Source organism: Thalia democratica, chromosome 6 (assembly GCF_965202585.1).
Source record: "Thalia democratica chromosome 6, ktThaDemo2.hap1.1, whole genome shotgun sequence".
NCBI lineage: Eukaryota > Metazoa > Chordata > Thaliacea > Salpida > Salpidae > Thalia > Thalia democratica.
The window spans coordinates 65225455-65244939 of record NC_139170.1 but is presented as its reverse complement, the minus strand read 5'-3'; the positions used below and the strand labels follow the sequence as shown (position 1 = coordinate 65244939).

The 19485-nt window shown below is 25.9% G+C and overlaps 1 protein-coding gene across 1 annotated transcript; it reads right to left on the bottom strand.

Annotated features, from left to right (window-relative positions):
• Positions 1-2055: 2055 nt before the first annotated feature.
• Positions 2056-15839, bottom strand: LOC145839348 (kelch-like protein 25). The gene is made up of 3 exons (XM_082946931.1): positions 15759-15839; positions 12753-12845; positions 2056-3546 (listed from the first exon to the last, which is right to left on the bottom strand). The coding sequence occupies exons 1-3, from the start codon at positions 15837-15839 to the stop codon at positions 2056-2058; spliced, it is 1665 nt and encodes a 554-aa protein (XP_082803057.1).
• Positions 15840-19485: the final 3646 nt, after the last annotated feature.

Here is a 19485-nt window from a genome sequence, read left to right as displayed (position 1 = left end):
GTTAAATTTATGTTACAGACATAGTATGTAAACTAATACGGGAAAACGTCACAACAAATATAAGATAGCTTTACAATTGTGTCACTTTCTCCTGAGTACTGATCTCTATCTAAATTAATTATTTGAAACAGCTGTGCTACTCTCATGAATCTTCAATCATTATTATTCAACCAATTACGTAAGCTAAATGGTATTTTAGTATGTAAATTAGAACATCAAGTTTGTTCAAAACTAGTTGAGTTTCGAAGTGGAAAAAGATAGATACTTTACATAAGTAAACTAAAAACATATAAAGAATTGTGAACTTTAAAATATTTGATTTTAGTTTATTTAACGTTACGAAAGTTGTAAGTATAACTTATTATTATTGTTACAGAGTAATATGTAAACTGGTATTGTTGACTTTCATTTTCGTTTTTAACAAAAACGTCGGAAACAATAAATATAATAAAGTCCGTTTTACTTTGAGACCTTACAGAATACTCAAACATATACATTCTTTTTTTTTTTACTTTTAAGCTTCATTATTTAATGTATATAATAAAAAGAAGCAAAATATTTTATAACTAATAAAAATATAAAAGCTTTTATAAATTCTAACTTTCTGAAACATAGAAAAAGCTTTATAGATATATTTTTTTTTATTTGAAGTTTATATTTTAAAACCGGTTTGAAAAACACTCAAAAGCATTTAAAAAAACTTTTTTGTAAATATAGAAATAGAAAAACATTTTTTTCCTGCATTAAAATGCATTAAAATTAGACTTTGTTCTAAACTGCAACTTTCAACATAACATTTATTTTAAGTATATAAAATATGTTTTCTATAGTACCCGGTTTGGTTAAGGAATTACTTTTATTTTGTAAATACAAATTAGTGTTTACTACCCTTTATACATATTATTAAAATTCTAAAACTATTTAGATATTTTTTTAATATACTTAATAACTAATAATAAGTAATCATCGCATCCATCTATGGTACTAGTTTTAACCTAAACTAGGCAAAAATTTATTATTAAAAAAATCGGATTTTCATTTTTGAATAAGACACAAATTGATTCGCTCTCATAAAAGCTTTTGTTTGACTTTTAAAGTCAAAATCATATATAAAATAATTTTAGTCGTACGAGCAGATTAGGCTACAATTAAAAATAGGATTACTATTGTAAGATACATTAAAACTTACTACAACCATAAATTTATTTTACAAAATAACAAAAGTACAAGGTTTCCTGAAAAGTACTGCAAGTTGATATATTATCGAATAATTTAGTTTTATTTGACCCTATATGAAACTCCTCAATGTCTTGACTAAACAACAAAACTTTTAAAGTTAAATAAAATTTAATTTTTATCAATTTTTTAGTGAAGTTAAAAACTTTTAATCACACTTCTGGTAAAATAAAAGGAAAATTGTCAGAAAACTTCAAACTTTTGAAAAACTTAAAAAAACTATAAAAAACCCAAAAACTAAAATTGTTGTATAAAATAGTTTTTACCAGAATGCATTAAACCTATAAAAATGTTATAGTGCCAAAAATTAATTTAAAAAGGATAAAAAATTGTTTCAATAATAAAAAAATGTAACCATCTAAGAATTTTTTATAAAATTTAGTAAAATGATATATTTACATTGTAGCAAAAACGTTTTAAAGACAACAAGTTTATTTTTAAATCAAAAAAATCCTAATTACTTTTCCTTTATTTTTGAGAAATATATCAAATTTATGCTTACTATTTAAAACAATGTTTTTAAAGTTATATAGTTGTTTAAAAAAGCTTTTAAATTTAAACATACTTGTTTTTATTTTCTTAAGTTGACCTTTTGTAGGGCATATACTTTTAAAATCACTGTAGTAACTGACTATTATATATATATGTTAAATATCATGTATACTAAATTTAGTCTACTTAAGAGTAAATTAAAAACTTACAGTTAAGATAATTAACTAAATCTGAAACATTCATTACAATATAAACAACTAGGAATTTTCGTCACTAAAATACTTTTTTATGTAAAAATAAAATATTAATCAGTTTGTTGCTAATTTTTTAGATTAAATATTTTTGCAGGGCTACAAAAGAATACTCAGAAATGTTTTCAATGACTGAAGTTTTTATGCAAGTTTCAAACCACGTATTTCTAGTTACGTCATAAGTAGGAATCTTTAAATTGCCGTCATTATCCGAAGGGAAAACATCATCGAAAACAAAGATTTTGTCAGCAACGGTGTACAAACATTTAAGGCGACCGGAGTTATAAAAACTATAAGTCCAAGCAAATTGCTCTGTAAAATAGTTGTTTGCAATAAAAGTAAACTGCTTTGTCGAGCAATCATACACTTCATGAGTCACTAGGTCGCCCCACAAACAATATTCTCGTTGCACCCCACCGATTACAAACATCTTGTTTCCTTTCGAAATCAATCCCGATTTGTACCGACTCACTTGCGTTTGAGCGGGCAAATACGACCATTTGTTGAGATGGTGGTCGTAAGCTTCGACTGTTTTCAAGTTTACGTTAATATTGTTAAATTTTCTACCGCCGACTACCACACACTTACCGTTAAACACAGTGCAAGATGCAAATAACCTTGATACATTCAAGTTCGCTCGCTTATTCCATCGGTCATTGCTGGGATCGTAAACCGAACAGTTCGATAACTTGTGTAAATTATAAGTATGGTGAATTATGTATATTTTACCCATAAACGCGCAGCCACAGAAGTCATCACAACCTGGCGAAAAACCCGCACCTTTAAGGGGGGCCAGTGACTTCCAACAATCACTTTTTGTGCAATAAACTTCAAGAGAGTTTAAGTCAAGAAATTTGCTTGTGTAATCACTGCCACCTGAAAAACAATAAACTTTTGTACCAATAACAAAAGCCCTGCTTCTTGACCTTTGCTTGTTCATTTCACTTGTTATCTTATACTTTTTCATTTTCATACCGTCTATGTCGTACAAACAAGAAAATTTTCTAACATTTTTGGTAGCTCTATCTTTTCCGCCAATTAACATTACTCTTTTGTTGTTTATAATATTGCTGTAGTGTCTATTTTCTAACAATGTTTTCGGTGAGCAAATGTGGTGGTTTTCTTTGACTTTTAGAGCATTTAAAATTATATTTTTACATTCAAAAGAGCTTGAGCACAAAGGATGAGCTTGCACAACATCAACTATTATTTCTTTTGTTAACAAAGGTAATCGAACTAGTTTTAAAAGTTCGTGAATAAATTGTTTACGTTCACGTTCTTTGTACGATATCCAATCTACCACTGCTTTGAAAACTTCAATTTCTGAGTCTATTTTCAGCTGGGATGAAGCAAGCAAATTAGCAATGTCTTTATAAGTCAGCTCATAAAAGGTTTTTACATCTATTTTTGTAAGATAATGCTGCAAGAAGATGTTATAAAAGTATTCTTTTAGGTGTCTGAGGTTTAGTAGTTTACAAAGTTTAAAGTAAAAATGGTAGTTTTCCAATGTAAGCATTTCTTCGCAAACATATTGTTGAACTTTTGTACCCCCAAGTAAATCTTCTGCCTTTAATAAGTCAATGATGTTTGCTTGATTCAGTTCTAATTTACCTATAGTTAAAAAGCTACATTAGTTTTCTATATTTCACACTGTATAATCATTACTGTACAATTTCTTATATAAAATGTGAATATAAACTTTACCAGATAAGGAACAGATACATTTTAATAAGGAAAAAAAATGTTTTTTTTTCTCATATGTAAGTTTAGAGTTTTTGGCTAAGTTCTGTTGTTTATGTTAGTTAAATAAAACAAATTAAACAAGTATTTCAATTTAAGTTAGAAAGCAATTTATTTTGTGTTCTTAAATACTAACAAATAACATCGTAAAAATCGCTTCTAAAATATTTAACTACTGTTATTACTTATTTTGTTTGAATTATATTAAAAAAAAATACTTCAAGTTTTTTGGTTAGTAGGAATACATAAAAGTAAAATATACAGTAATGTTTAAAACTATATGTTTTATAACCTTTTGATCATTAACATTTGCTTTTTATTTTAAAATATTATTAAAAATATAAGCGTTTCAAAAAGTAGAAAACAACTACCTGTAGTTAAAAATCTAAACATGTTTTGCAATGTTAAATCAGATATACTCGTGAGGTTAAACGTTCCTTTCTTGATGTTCTTAAAATGTTTTATTGTTCTAAAGTATCCAAAGTTTTCGTAAAGAAAATCAAACGAAACATTAAAGTTATTCTGTCCACAACCTGCTTTTAACACCGCAGTAATATTTGCGTGATCTGACTTTCCAATTTGATATTTATTCAAGTATTTTCTTAGTACTTGCTTTAAACTTTGTGTTTTTTCTATACTGTCTTCAAGTAAATATGGTGAATGTTGTGAATAATAGTTTCCCATTTCTTTATATTATAAATATCTTTTATTTAGTATTTTATTTAAACCTAAACTTTTTCTACTTAAATTATTGAAGTTTAATTAAAAATATTTTATTTTGCACATTACTAAACTAAAGTTTTGTTGTAAATATATTAAGTCGACGCTAATTATGATGTTTTATTGTAAACATGTTTGTAAAATACTTAAAATTAAAAATAACATTAAGAATATAATGTATTTAAATTTTAATTGTAAACAACTTTACATGTCATTTCGTGAAACCTTTTTTTTTATAACACTACTTGCATTTAATAGTAAGATTTTCAATATGTAAACTAAGTTTGTTAGTTTATTAGTTTTAAGCTATAAACTGTTATTAGATGAAAACTTAAGCTTAATATATAATATAAATAAGTATTGTGCTAGTTAACGACAGCTATTTGTAATTTTGATTCTAATTCATTACACAAAATATTTAGTTCATTTATATAACTATAATTAAATAAAGTGTACTTTAGGCTTATGGGAGGCAAGTTATTTTGAATAAAACGCGCTAAATATTTAGCAGTTATAATATTTGAAACTAAGATTTACGTGGCCAAACTTAGTTAGTTTTGTTTTTAAATACATTAAGTTAGTTGGTTAGGTTGTTGAGTGTTTTTATGTTATTTTTTACAGAGTCTGTAACTGCAAAACAATTGTATTTCTAAATGTATATTAGAGAAGCTTAAGATTGTGCTAAAGGGAAAATCAGGAAAAACTTGACGTTAAAACTGTTAAGGGAACCAAGGTAATATAAATAAAGAAGAAAGGAGTTCAATATAGAATTAAGCATTTCTATAGAAGGACCAACTACACACACTGTCAATGCCGAAAAAATGCAGAAAGTTATTATAAAAAATGTCGGCAAAATAAGAAAAGTATTAAGTTTTTCGAAAACATTTTAAAACTTTGATCTTGTTTAAATAAATCAGCTGAAAGCAAAATAATTAAAAACATAAGCTCCAGAGAATTAAAAAGTATGTTAAAGGCGTTAAAGTTAGTTTTTTTTTTGAAGCTCAGGAAACAGCACGTGAAGTTACTGGTAAATTTTTTTTTGAGTTAGAGAAAAGGTTTTTCGTGAGAGTTGTTCTAAATTTCAGTTTTTAAGTGATATTTCTGAAGTTTTTCCCATACTTAATATTCGTAAGCTTAGTCTAACACTTTGAACCATAAAAACAGTTATCCTAAAGAATCATTGGAAATTTAATAGTTCAAGGAAGAAGGTTTAGATCAGAATTTCCCGAAGTTGGCAATAATGCACCCTGGGAAGATTTTAGTTGAAGGGGATGGAAGGGAAGATATTTTTAAATGGGCGAAAGAGTTTAAATCCCTATGTAAACTGCAGATACTAAATGAAAGCTTTGTTGTTTGAATAAAATAGAACAGGTTAAGAAGCAGGATGAGCAATACCAAGTTAAATGCATTGGTGTACTTTGAAATAGAAAAGCACTTAGTTAATAATAAGGTTCAAGGAGAAAAAACAAGAAAGCATTTACATGTTTTTTAGGCAAAAAATACCATAATGAACTTTTTATACAAAAAAAAAGTATTGTCTTATAACTTATTTTTCGTTTTTTGTAATAGCCAACATGGAATGTGGTTTATTACCCTACTAAAAGATAATAAATACCCTAATGGATGCTTATATTATACTGAAACCCTAAACCACAATAAAACTTTAACATAATTGTTACTAAGTAGTCTTTAAGAAAGCTAGTATATTCTATCCATTTTTAAACTAGGAATGACTTGATTGAAAATTTTATTTTAAAGAACAATTGTAACACTAACAATAATATAAAAAACCATGTAGAGTATAAAAAACTTTATGCTTCAGAAATACCTCAAATGTCGTTAAAACTTTTAAACTAATGATTTACTAGATCAACTATTAAGAATCCTGTCGGATCCAGATTCCGTTCTTTTTTTTTATTTTAAGAAAAAGCCAGGTTTAAATTATGATCCAGACGGATTCAGAACTATTTTTCAAATTTGGACCCGGTCGGATCCTTAATGTTTTAAGTTGAATGTTTGTTATTGAATAATATAAAATATACTAATTAAATTTCTTTTGAATAGGTATGTATTAAGCTTATATTTTATAAAATTTTTATATGAACTTAGTTTATAACAATAGTTAAATTTTATCAGTGAAAAATTAATATTACAAATTAAGTTAAGTATTAATAAAACATGTCCAGAAAATCTAAAGATTAAACTTTTTTAAGTTCCTAAATTTTCGATTATTTCTTTAAAAAATTAGAAGCTTTCTAAAAAATAGTCAAACTGATATTCAAATAGTTAAAAACTACAGTCTATCACATAATCTTTTTTAATTTCTAAATTTTTGACAATTGATAAAAAATGCTTAGTTTTTGCAGACTTTTTATTTAGTTTTTTTAAATGTCAGGTTTACTGGTTATATGGCCACCATGCATAAACTATAAAGCTGTCCTGAAAAACTACAAACTTTATTTTGTAACCTAAAACTAGCCTGAGTTATTCTGGTTTAAATATCCTAAAAAATACCTCATAAACTTGGCTTCTTAATAAAAATATTTAAGTTCTGCTAAAGTTGATGTTAATTAAACTAATGTTGCGATAATTTGTCAAAGTGTAAAAATAGAATGGCAGAGGGATACTAGAAAATTTAATTAACTTTTATAATCAAGTCTTTCATTAAAGTACGGTTATATAAAACAAAACAAGTAATAACAAGTATTGCTTTTGATTCATTTATTCTTATTTAATATCTAAAAAAACAGTTATGAAGTTTAAAAAAATTCTAAAACTATCTAGATATTTTTTATAAAAAACTTGTTCAGCAGCTGAGTTTGTAGCTGCCATTCTTGTTTAATATAAACATTATCCTTAATAAACTATTTTATAAGTATATAGAGAATAAATTATTTAATACATTAGGTTGATAAAATTTTAAGAGGCAGCAGTTGTACAAACAAGTTTAAAACTTTTTACAGAAATTTTTTTTACTCTTACTTTCATCTATGACAGGGCTGGTAAAAAAAAATTTATCAATTGAAAAAATAAAATCAAAGTAAACAATAGCTGCAAAAACTTTAGTAACCTTTTAATACCCTATGAAAGTAAAGCGGCATAAAAAGATATGTCATTTTTTATAAAATTTTAATAAAGTATTAAGTGTAGTATAAGAGTTAATGAATTTTCGAGTGTGCATGTTTGCATAGTAACAAAATTTAGAAATAAAAAGAATAGTAGTTATTGCATTTGAAATAGAAGTTGACGTATGATGAATATTTCGAGGAAAAAAAAAATTTCGCTCAGTATGAGTTGGGCTAGGCTTTAGGGGTGGAGGAGGGGACGTGGAGGTATGGAACAGCGACATCGTGTGGACGAAAAACCCGTAAATAATCTTAATTTTTTAAATTTCAAATCAAATTTAGTGAAGGGTCAAAGTTCAACTGTTGACTCCGTGGCGCCACCTAGCGGATGAAAAATATATTTCACAATTAACAAAATTTATCTTAACCTTAATTTGAGCTCAATAACCCTATTTATTTCTTATTAATACTGTGCTTATAAACCGTTAATGACATATGATGCTTTATTTATTTTAAAATATATTCGTAACGTTTAAAGTTAATTGTTTTATCGCGAATAAGTGAAAGTAAAAAAAATAATTGGTTATACGATGAAACCATTATAAATAAAAAATGTAGTAATAGATTAAAATCTTGTTGTTGTATATTTTAATACAAAAACATGCAGAATCTTTGTATAAAATTGTTTATTTTAAATAAAAAAAATATATATTAGTAACAATTTAATTTTGTTTAGTTCATATTTAAGGTTAACCTATAAATAATTTGTTTATTAAACAGTATTTTATCTGTATACTATTGAGCATTATTTATTCGTGATATTCTTTTGATTTTTATGCTTAGTTTTACTCATAAAAACATCTTTAATTAGTTTAAACTGTTTTACATTATTTGTTTGTTTAAGATTCAAACGTATTAAACTATATAAAGGAATACAATTCCATTGTGCTTATAGTTAGATTTTTAAAACAAATAAATACTACCTCTAAATATAGCAAACTACCTTCAGTTGTAGCTTGTTGCTGAGTAATGGTTCAATTCTATGAAAAGTTTTATTTTTTATATCCCATGTTTATCAGATAAATGTGATCTTTGTATAATTTGTCTGTTACTAATATTTTAATACTAAAAACAACACAATATTTTGAAGCTTATATAACTTCAAACAACTGCAGTGTATTTTGTTTCGTAATTGCAAGCATTAAAAATGTTTCAAAAATTTATATTACAAACTAAGTTTCGGTCAAAGACCTCGTCAGTGCTTAAACAAATCTTAAAATTTGAATAAGAATATAATAAGAATAGAATTGAATAAGAATTCAAATAGTTCTACTTGTAAAATAAAATTTTGAAAGATTAAATGTATTACTTCTCCTCCAGCAGTTGAGATCTCTCTATTTGTTTTCTTAAAATCAAAACATATAATATTATTTCAAATATGTAAAGCTTAAAATAAATTTATAGAGTATATAAATAGTATTATAAACAGATTGTAAACTAAGTTTAATTATTTTATATCAATTTTTTACGAAGTAATCTGCTTTTTGAGTTTGAATTTTTGACCGAGTAATGCGTTCTCAAACGGCAGGTCACTTTGTTTTACGAAGTATTTTTCAAGATAAAAGCTCAAAAATTAAGGCTGTTTTTATAAACGATATACAAAGCCATCACAATTGTATACTGGTAGTAAAAGGATTACAAAACCTTTTAACAGCTAACTGACGAATGAATACAAAAATATAAATACAAGTTCTCGAGTCCGAAAGTTCTATCTTTACACTGAGCTTTGTCAAACATAACTTCTGTTGACCAAGACTGCATTTGAAAGCGCAAACTTAAACAATAAGCTAGAGTAAGGTCAGTAATATAAGAAACTATTGACATTTAAAGCTACTTTTTACTTTATCATAAAAATATATTATTTATCAAAGACTATGAAAATTTTAGCCTTGTCGAATCAAGCATATAACAATAACAAGACATTAAGCTGTAGCCATAGTGGTGTATGCCTCGATAACCGAGTACAACTTTGTACACCGGGTCTTTGGACTAAACTTTTTGAGAGCTTTGTTTTGTCGTTCTGTAAAAAAAAATTGTATGTACACAAAGTGAAGGGATGTAAGTTATTTTACCATCAAAACTTTTCAACAGGTATGTGAAATTTCTTTGAATCAAAAGTCGACTTTAAACATTTTTTATACATTTAACAAAAGCTTAATGGTTGCTTTTGACGAGTTAATTGTATAAACTTTGATATTCTTGGTAAAGTAAAATTTCAACAAAAGAAAACTTAAACAGCCTGAGTGAATTTAAATATTAAATTTTCAGAAACAAATTGATGATCAACTAAACGAGAAAAGAAATAATTTTATATAAACAGATTTTATAACTCATTTGTAGGTACAAACAAATGTAAAATATATTCATTGAATTAGTCGTTAAGCAAATTGATGAGTAAAATTATTCACTCGAGTAGTGGTAAAAAAAAAAGTTATTTGGATCACTATACATGTAACATAAAACTATCGTAAAACATAGTTCTACACTTGTTAGTAAAATGGCAATAAATATGCACCGTAAATCAAAAAAGGTTGAATCAGACTAACCATCTTCTACTTAATAAACAGCACCTATTAGTCTACATAACTTCAAAATAATAACTTTAGCAGGAGAAAATATTTACTATTAAACACGAATTCAGACTAAAGAAATCTTACTGACATTAAATTAGTTTACTTGTTAAGTTCTTTAACTAAATAAAACCGTCGTAGAAACGGTCATGTAATCACTTGCTACTTTTCAATAAAAGTCGTAAAAAACACATCTTTTATATACATAACCAGAAGAAGGATCTAAATGATTAATAAACTTATAAAGACTTGGGTTCAGCAACGTACAAACGTCTTTAGCCAGCGTGGTAATTTAGCCTGATAACAATTGGTGTATATAAAATAAAGATTGTTTATAACAAAAGTACTCTTACAAATGGATCAGAAAACTGTAGCCGCGTGCAATATGCGGTTCGCAATGTATAAATTAAATAAACAATTTTACAATGCCAAACGCTTTTGTGGTAAAAATTTAATCTCTGAAACTAATAATTACTTAACATACTGTTTAACTAATCACATTGTTTAAGCTGTACAGTCTAAAGATCAGGCACTCAGAGTAAAAATGACCGGCTCGCAAAGGTATTTAATAATAAATATATATATTTTTTGCTCCACTTTTTTACAAAACAATACTGTATGCATTCGATTTTAGAAACATGTTTGAAAGTAGCTTTTAATTTAATGTGTACTAATGTCTTGTGTCAGTCTAACTTAGTTGAAATATCCTTTTGTAAAATTACCTTAAGCAAATTTTTTTCAAAAATTGATATTTGACATACGTACCTTTGTCAATTCTATTTCTACATTATATAAACATGTGACGTGTCTTAATCTACATCTTAAGTTATCAGATTTAGGAAAGTTGTTTTGATTAAAAGGATTTAAAAAAAGTGACAAGCTTTATCCATAAAATTAGATTAAAGCCGGATCCGAAGCTTTTATCTAAATAAAATCCGACCTTAATTTAATATTAGTATCTGGTTCAATTCGATAAAATTTTCTAATTGATATCCGGCCGTTTTCCGAAAAGTCATTATCCGGCTGGAATCATTAAATTACTAATTCAAATAAGTCCGCAAAAAACTAAATTCTTCCGGATCCGGCCCGTTGGTTGAAAAACTTTGCCCAGCCCTACTGTAGAAAAATACGACCGAATTTTTATGTTATTTCAAAATAAATGCCAGTTCCTGCCCTATTTCACTGCACACCGATATGCATATATAAATACAACATTTTTAACTAATTTACCATATTTCTTAATTAACAGTTTTTTACTTACATGCCCGACCCGCGAAATGTTTATCAAGTTGATCTGTTCGTACTAAAAAAATTAAAACATTACATTAGTATTAAGCAAAACGTTTTCAAAACTAAAATTGAAAGGGTTTTACTTTCCAAAAAATAATAACAGGTTAAATAAATTTCGTTTAAAGATATATAAAAAAAATACTTAGGATCTTAATGAGACATTCTTACCTTCTCCTATTTAATGTGCGCATAAAATAGATAATCTATGGGACTTTTATGTCTCGAAATTTACCTGGAGTTTTTATAATTCTTATAATTCAATTACCTAGAGGTATCAGTGATCCAACAAGTAAAATAATCAGCTCTTGAAACAGGTTTAATATTTTTATTTACGCAAAGAAATACAAAAACATAAGAGAAAAAACTGATTGAGTTTTTTGAACATGACATGTTGTTCCATTCAGTGTCATCGAAATCTGTTTAAATTTTTCCATTTAGTTAGTTATCATTAAAAAACTAAAAAAACTTTTTGAAGTGGTCTGTTAATTTCATTTCAAAAATTTTAAGCTTAGAATTGGTCGAAGTTACGATAAAAATTCAAGAATATATTTGGTTTACTACTTCAAAAACACCAAAAAATCTATACCTCTAAAATAAGCAAAAAAAATTTCATAACTTATTGTAAAACCGAGTTTCATCCAAAATCATAACAACAACTAATTAATTGTGAAAAATTAAATGAGAACTAATAAAGGTTCAATCAAAAAAATCGTTATTCTAACAAATGAAAAAAGCAATGTTAAGCTGAGTATACAAACTATATTCCTACCAGCTTTAAAATTATAGAATGTTGCACTACATAATTATAACAACATGAAATCTGCTACAACCATGTGAAGAACGTTTAAAATTACATTTAAATTTAGCTCAATAAACAAAACAGTGTATGAAAAATGAAAGCTATTATAATATCATAAGCTACTATTACCGAAAGCATTAAAAAATGTTTACAAACTTAAAAAAACAGTAAAAAATTGTTTCATGAGTATATTAAAAACTAAATAAATAAACAGCTTAATCAATATTTTTAAGTGTGTACTGTAACTAGATTTTTTAATTATGACGTAACTAATGGATGCATGAGTTCAAAATAACTTAATTTTGATAAGTATATTAAATCAAATGTGGTCTTTTATAAATTAAAGTTTTGTACAAAGCTTATACGTTAATGCAAAAGACTGTGTAAGGACTTAACAAAATAGTCACTTTAAATATAAAACAAAATTGCAGTACAATTGAAAACAGAAACTGTAGAAAAATGTATTTTAATATATTGATCAATTATTATTGTTTTATGTTTACTTTTCAAACTAATTCAGTTAACTTACTCTGGCAGTATTGAGAAACTTAAGACTCCCGGACGTTCTTCTTATTTGTTGTTCCACTTTATCATTTTCCTTCAGAGCGGACGGCGGCCTTTCCTGGCATCATCATGAGAAAGACTGTGAAAAAAACTTTAGTTTTTTTTTTCAAACAACTATGATGATAACTATTACTTAATTGAAACTTAATAAACATAAGGAAAATGTTTTGGCAACTTTTAAAATACTAACAATACACAAACTAAAATGCAGATTGTTAGGTTTTTATTGTTTGTAAATTCAAGTACAATAAAATATTAAAGTTGTGAATGTGTCAAAGCAGACTTTTGGTGTGTGACTTTAACTTGAACATTAATTCTTTTTAATTAAAATTTTATAAATTAGATGTTTACCATCTCATAAATTTCAATTAACATTTTATAAATTTGTTATTTGATAATTTAATTAATAGATTTAGTTGAACTAGTATATACATGAACAAGTTTTAAGATCAAGTTACAGGCTACATTAAAACGTTAAAATGAAAGTGATGTTAAACTTTAAGATCTTATTCTTAGAAAGATCAAAGTTTCTCATACCTAAAAAATCAATAGCTGTTAGAATTGAAAACTTATGCAAGACAGCTGAAATATTCACTAATTTTATGAAATGCTCAATGAATTTTAACCATGGTTTGAATATTTTGATAAGTTCTTTATAACTAATTATGATTGATAACTCTGTACTTTTAGAACGATAAAGATTAATTTCAAAGATAAAACAAACAAACTTTTCAACGTGTAGAACAATAGTTTATTTTTTATGTTGATTAAAAATTTTATTCAAAAAAATTTTATTCAAAAAAATTTTAACTACACAAAATAAATTGAAAGACCTGGATGTCTTATTAATAAACAAAAATATTTTTACTTCTATTAAATGTAAAGAGATTTTACAGTAACAATATGTTTTATTAATTTTTTCTTTCTCAAGTAGATTCACTAACTTCATTAATTTCAGACAATCTAGTTTTAAAACAATGTTTATTGAAAGTTAACTTGTTTCTTAAAACTTATTATTGTAAAAAATTACCTTGTCTTTTTTGTAAATTTTTCTTTTGTAAACATAAATAAAGATGTTAAAAAATCTTCATTTAGTTAAGTTTATTCGTAGTTTGAAATATAAGGGTTGCCACTATTTCATATAAAAATGTGGCTAAATGGCCAATAACTGTCATGAGTGACCATAAACTGTAGTGAGTCATCCTTAGTTCTTCTAAGTTCAAAAAAATTTAAAGAACTAACAAAAATCAATTTCTTAAAGAAAATTGAAACAAGAAATTATTGGAACTAAATCTTATTTAAATTACAGAAAAAAAAAATTCTTTAGATTTAAAAAAAATTTAAAACTATCTTTGGGTTTTTATAAGAAAATATATATCTAAAGTCAGCCTGAGTTTAACAAATTATCCAGAGATGTTCCATTATTCGGATATCCTGAGATATTTTGAGTGTGTGGCAAATAATATATATCTGAACAGAGTGGACCCAGTATAAATCAAGTTTTATTTTATTATCTACAATAACAGGGTTGCCATCTTTGAGCCAAAAAATCCTCAACAATCAAAAACTGTCCTGTGTGACCTTAAACTGCCTGGCGTTTTTTTTTTAAGTGGTTAACTTATTTTTAAATATTAAGTTAAAGTTCTTAAACAAAATTAGTTATAAAATTATAATGTGTTGCAACTAAATCTACAAAATAACTTTCCGGAGATTAAAAATAAAGAATATTTTCCTGAGTTTTTCTGTAACAAACAAAAATACTCTGAGTCAGTAGAGTTTTATAAAATTGGAAAAAATCCTGAGTTATTCTGAGTTTTTGAAAAACTTCAAAACATCTTGTTTTGTTGTAAAAATGCATTGCTTAGAAATATCAAGGTACAATTTATTTTGGTATTTTCCTAAGATGATTTCGCACCAATATCAAAGCAAAAATAGTTTACACTTTATAATTTTACATTCTGATAAGACAAGTATAGAGTTCAAAATATCTAAATCTAAACTATACCTTAATCATTGAGACCTTAAGGTAAATAAAATGAATTTTTGATTAAAAAAAGCTACCAATCAAGGGTAAGGGTTAGGGGTTACAGTGATAGTAAAGATAAAAATAAATAATAGAAATTATTTTTTTAAATAAAACTGAGAGGTAAATTAATTAAAAGTTAAAACAAACTACCGATCGAAAATAAGGGTTAGGGGTAGCAGTGATAGTAAAATAATAAACTAATAATAAATATCATAAAAAAGAAAATTAAAAAATAAATTATTAAAAAAAAGCTACAAATCAGGAGTAAGGGTTAAGGGTAACAGTGATAAAAAAAACAACTGATAAAAACTATTAAACAAAAGTTTAATGTCTAAATTTGAGTAACCGTGTTTCCTATATTTCAATTTTATACTTGTCTTATCAGAATGTAAAATTAGAAAGTGTAAAATATTTTGCTTTGATATTGGTGCGAAATCATCCAAGGAAATTACCTTTATTTTGATGTTTGCAAATGTTTTAAATGATAAACATAGTAATAAACCTTCAAAATTAATATCTGAATATATAAAGTTAAAAAATTATTACTAACAATGTGGATTAGTTTATTAAAACAATTAGGAAAAAAGTTAGATAAGTATTCTTTTTTTGTACAAATCAAAACTATAAGATACTGTAACTAAAATCAAAAAAGTAACAAGCACAGGTGAATGATGAGTTTCTTTATCAATTAACTATTATTTTAAATATATAAAATAAAACTCAAAGTAAAAATACACAAATTGAAACAAAACAAACCCTTTCAGGGACTGAGTCAATATAGATTTCATTTCAAAACCATTGAAGAAGCTGATGAAAATTAATATTTTGTTAAAAATTTAAAATAATCAATCAAGATAGATAAAAAGCAATAATCGGTAGAGTAGATTGAAATAAATCAATACTGTATCATGAAGGTAACAAACATGCATTACAATGAAAACTAACCATTTTGATGGTGTGGTGAGCTTGCAGTGGTGGTGAGCTTGCAGTGGTTCTAAGCTTATAGCATGGAACATTTAATTTCATAATTATGTTTAAGTCTTACTAAAATATATACAAATGATTTATATTTGATAATACTAATTATATTTTATTTCTGTGACCTTTTTATGTAAATAAAGATTTATATTTTTATATTTTTGTTATTTTTAAATCAGCTGTATCTTTTATTAGTTATTTTCTGATAGCTCTCTTTGGCCTTGAAAAGCATAGGTTGACAATCTAATGTAACCCATTAAAAAACTTGATCTTAAAATATTTTTTGTTTGCAATTTTAAGTTACACAGGGTGGCCACTGGTGTGATAAGACCAAGGTTTATTAATTTTAGCAAAAACTTAAGATGGAAACTGTTTTAAATAGGATAAAATTACCATAAAGTTACTGTAGTGTTACTTGATATGTGTTTTCTGAATAAACAGTACTATGACTAAATTGCAATTTGTTTAACAAGAAATATCCCATTATCACACAAACTAAATTTTGTATGTTAACATAAAAATAAAATCAAGGTTTTTTCAATGTTTTTAATAAAATTTTCATTTTAATCCATTTTTTTCAAATAAAATAAAAATCCAGGTTTTATCTTCTTAAATGTTGAAATTCATAGTCATTTAGCCATGTAATATGGTTACCCTGTTTTATGTACAAAACTAATCAAGAACCTCAAAAGCTTAAAACTGCCCTGAGTTGGCTTAGATCAGGCTTTCCTAAATAGAGCCAAGTGGCATGACAGAAAAAGACCATGAGATACCAAGGGGGAAGAGGGTATAAGTTGTTACTTAATAAAGATATTCTGGAGTTGCAGATGAAGAGCAAAAAAGGTCTTAAGTGTTTTTAATGGTAGTTTTTTGAGTATCATATTGGAGGGGGACATAGTTTTTTAATTTCTTTAAAGGGGGCCAGTTGAAAAAGTTATTGGGATTAATGTCATGTTAACTAAAGTTCATACTAATCTGGGTGCTTCTAGTAGCAGGAGTTGACATCAGTCAATACTTTTATTAACAAAACTTTGAGTAGTGAGCCCTTAGACTTTAAAGCAAAAAGTTATTTGCAAAGTAATTGATGTTACATTTAAATATGTATACCACTTGCTACTAATACAATGCCATTATGTCTCAAGCTTGTTATGAAAAAACAAAAACTGTAGTTTACCACAAAAAATTTTAATGCTCACGACATTTTGATCAGGGCTCAGAATTTTAAATGCCAAAAAGTAGTAACTATAGCACTAGTTAAACTATTTCCAATTACAAATATAGATACTTAAAGTCGATTCATAGTTGTAAAATTTCGAAAAAATATTCGATTGATATTAATTTTAGCTAAGATCGCACCCATAACAACTCTAACTTTACTTTTGTTACACTTAACTGTTATTTAATTAATTTTTTTTTAACTTGTTCTCGTTATATTGAAAGATAAAGTTAAAAGTATAACGCTCTTTTAAACTAAATATATATACAATTTTGACATTCTATGAAGGTGTTTCTTTCAAATATTAGCTTTGGTATACAAAATATTAATATTATTATATGTTGTAGTGAAATAAGTCTTTCATGTTTGTTTTAGTTGAACCTCAATTTGTTTTTAATAGCTTACTGCATTTTATGTGCACATTAACTATGATAATAAAAACAATGTATAAACACGCTAAAGTAAACTTTTAATCTTTAATTTAGTAAACTTAGTTTAATTAATATTAAACCTCTAATCTATCTTGTTTTTTAAGCTCAGACTCTTATTAAAATGTATTTCCGAAGCTTTGCTTGAAAAAAATAACTTTTTAAATGTTTTTATTTTTATTAGCTTACTGGAGCTGTACATAACAATCGAAGTTAACAAGTTTTTCTAAATATCTTCTTGTGTAAGAATTCTTACATCAAAGTAATTATTGACTTATTTTGTAAACAAAACTTAGGAAGTATATTTGGACAAAAGTTATAGCTGAAAATAAAAAGAAATATGTATATGCATTTATAGTTTTTAGGCAGAAAGAAAAAAGTTAAATATCAAAAATTTATTTTAATGTTTAAATTAAAAATTAATAAGTTTGTACATTGTTATCTGTTTTATCAATTGTATCTACGAATCATTATTTAAAATAGCATTGTATCTGTTCGAAAAATTAAAAATTATAAACCTATTTAACTTGACAACACTTTCAAACCTTAAATAAACACTGTTTGATTAAAGTTTATTATTAGAATGTGTAATGTTATATCAACTAAGTTAGTAAATTGTCTAAAATACTTATATAAACTATCTACGGCTAAGAAATAATTTTTGATAGCTTAAACTTCTGGAGCTTAAAGAAAAATTAACTGTATAGTTTATACCTTTAAACGGTCGCTTTAGTTCTTTGTACCTAAACCCGCTTCGTAAGAGCACAATATCGGTTTCTCACAACTATGCTTGCCTGATGAGTCCTAATTAAGACAAAACTTGTCGTTGGTTGACTCAGATTCTTTTGTTGTTAGTCGTGCGGTAAAGATCATAATTTATTATTTATAGTTTGTAGTAAGTAATCATCGTATCTATAGGTTACATGACATTTCAAACTCGTACAATTAAAGTTTTTTTAAAATATTTTAAGTACTATACTTCAAAAATTAATATAAACAAGAAAAACTGCATATAAAAATCTTATTAAAATCTACATGCAGCTTTTTCAAATTTTGAAAAATGTTAAGTATTTTTAAGTTATTTTATAATTACTAAATATAACTATGCTTTTTACTTTATTTTAGCCATATCTAGAACGATATTTAATTTTTAGCAAAAAAAAAACAACTTTTAGATATTAATAGGACCTGCAAATATAACTTTTATATGTGACAAATATACATTATTTTCTTAGTTTTGACCTTTCCAATTTATATATTCGGTGTTTGAATTGTCTGATTTTAATTAGTCGTGCACCCGTATCAATATAATGCTACAACTTTTACCTAAACTAAACATAAAGTTCATCATTAAAAAATATCGACTATTCATTTTCAATTAAGACACAAACTGATTTGCTTTCCTCACAGAGCTTTTTTTTTCACATAAAAAAAAGAAGTCTGTTTATGAAAGAATTTTAGTCAAACTTGTAACAATGCTGAAAGCAGAAAAGGTTATCTTTGAAAACAGGATAACTATTGAAACATATATTATAACATACGACAACCATAAATTTAAAAAAACAGTAAAACTACTAATGTACGAGGTGTACAAAAAGTATTTTAATCATCTACCTATACAACACATTCTTATATTATATATTATTAGCTTAATAACTAATAATAAGTAATCATCGCATCCATCTAATGGTACTAGTTTTAACCTAAACTAGGCAAAAACTTATTATTAAAAAAATCGGATTTTCATTTTTAAATAAGACACAAATTGATTCGCTCTCATAAAAGCTTTTGTTTGACTTTAAAAGTCAAAATCATATATAAAATAATTTTAGTCGTACGAGCAGATTAGGCTACAATTAAAAATAGGATTACTATTGTAAGATACATATAAAACTTACGACAACCATAAATTTATTTTACAAAATAACAAAAAGTACAATGTTTCCTGAAAAGTACTGCAACTTGATATATTATCGAATAATTTAGTTTTATTTGAAACTATATGAAACTCCTCAATGTCTTGACTAAACAACAAAACTTTTAAAGTTGA

Excerpts from the sequence above, each read along its gene's own strand:
- LOC145839348 (XM_082946931.1), bottom strand. The coding sequence starts at position 15,839 with ATGAAATTAAATGTTCCATGCTATAAGCTTAGAACCACTGCAAGCTCA. Across the intron at positions 12,846-15,758 it reads CTCACCACACCATCAAAATG|GAAAGGCCGCCGTCCGCTCT; the intron begins GTTAGTTTTCAT and ends TGATGATGCCAG. Across the intron at positions 3,547-12,752 it reads AGTTTCTCAATACTGCCAGA|GCAGAAGATTTACTTGGGGG; the intron begins GTAAGTTAACTG and ends GACTTATTAAAG.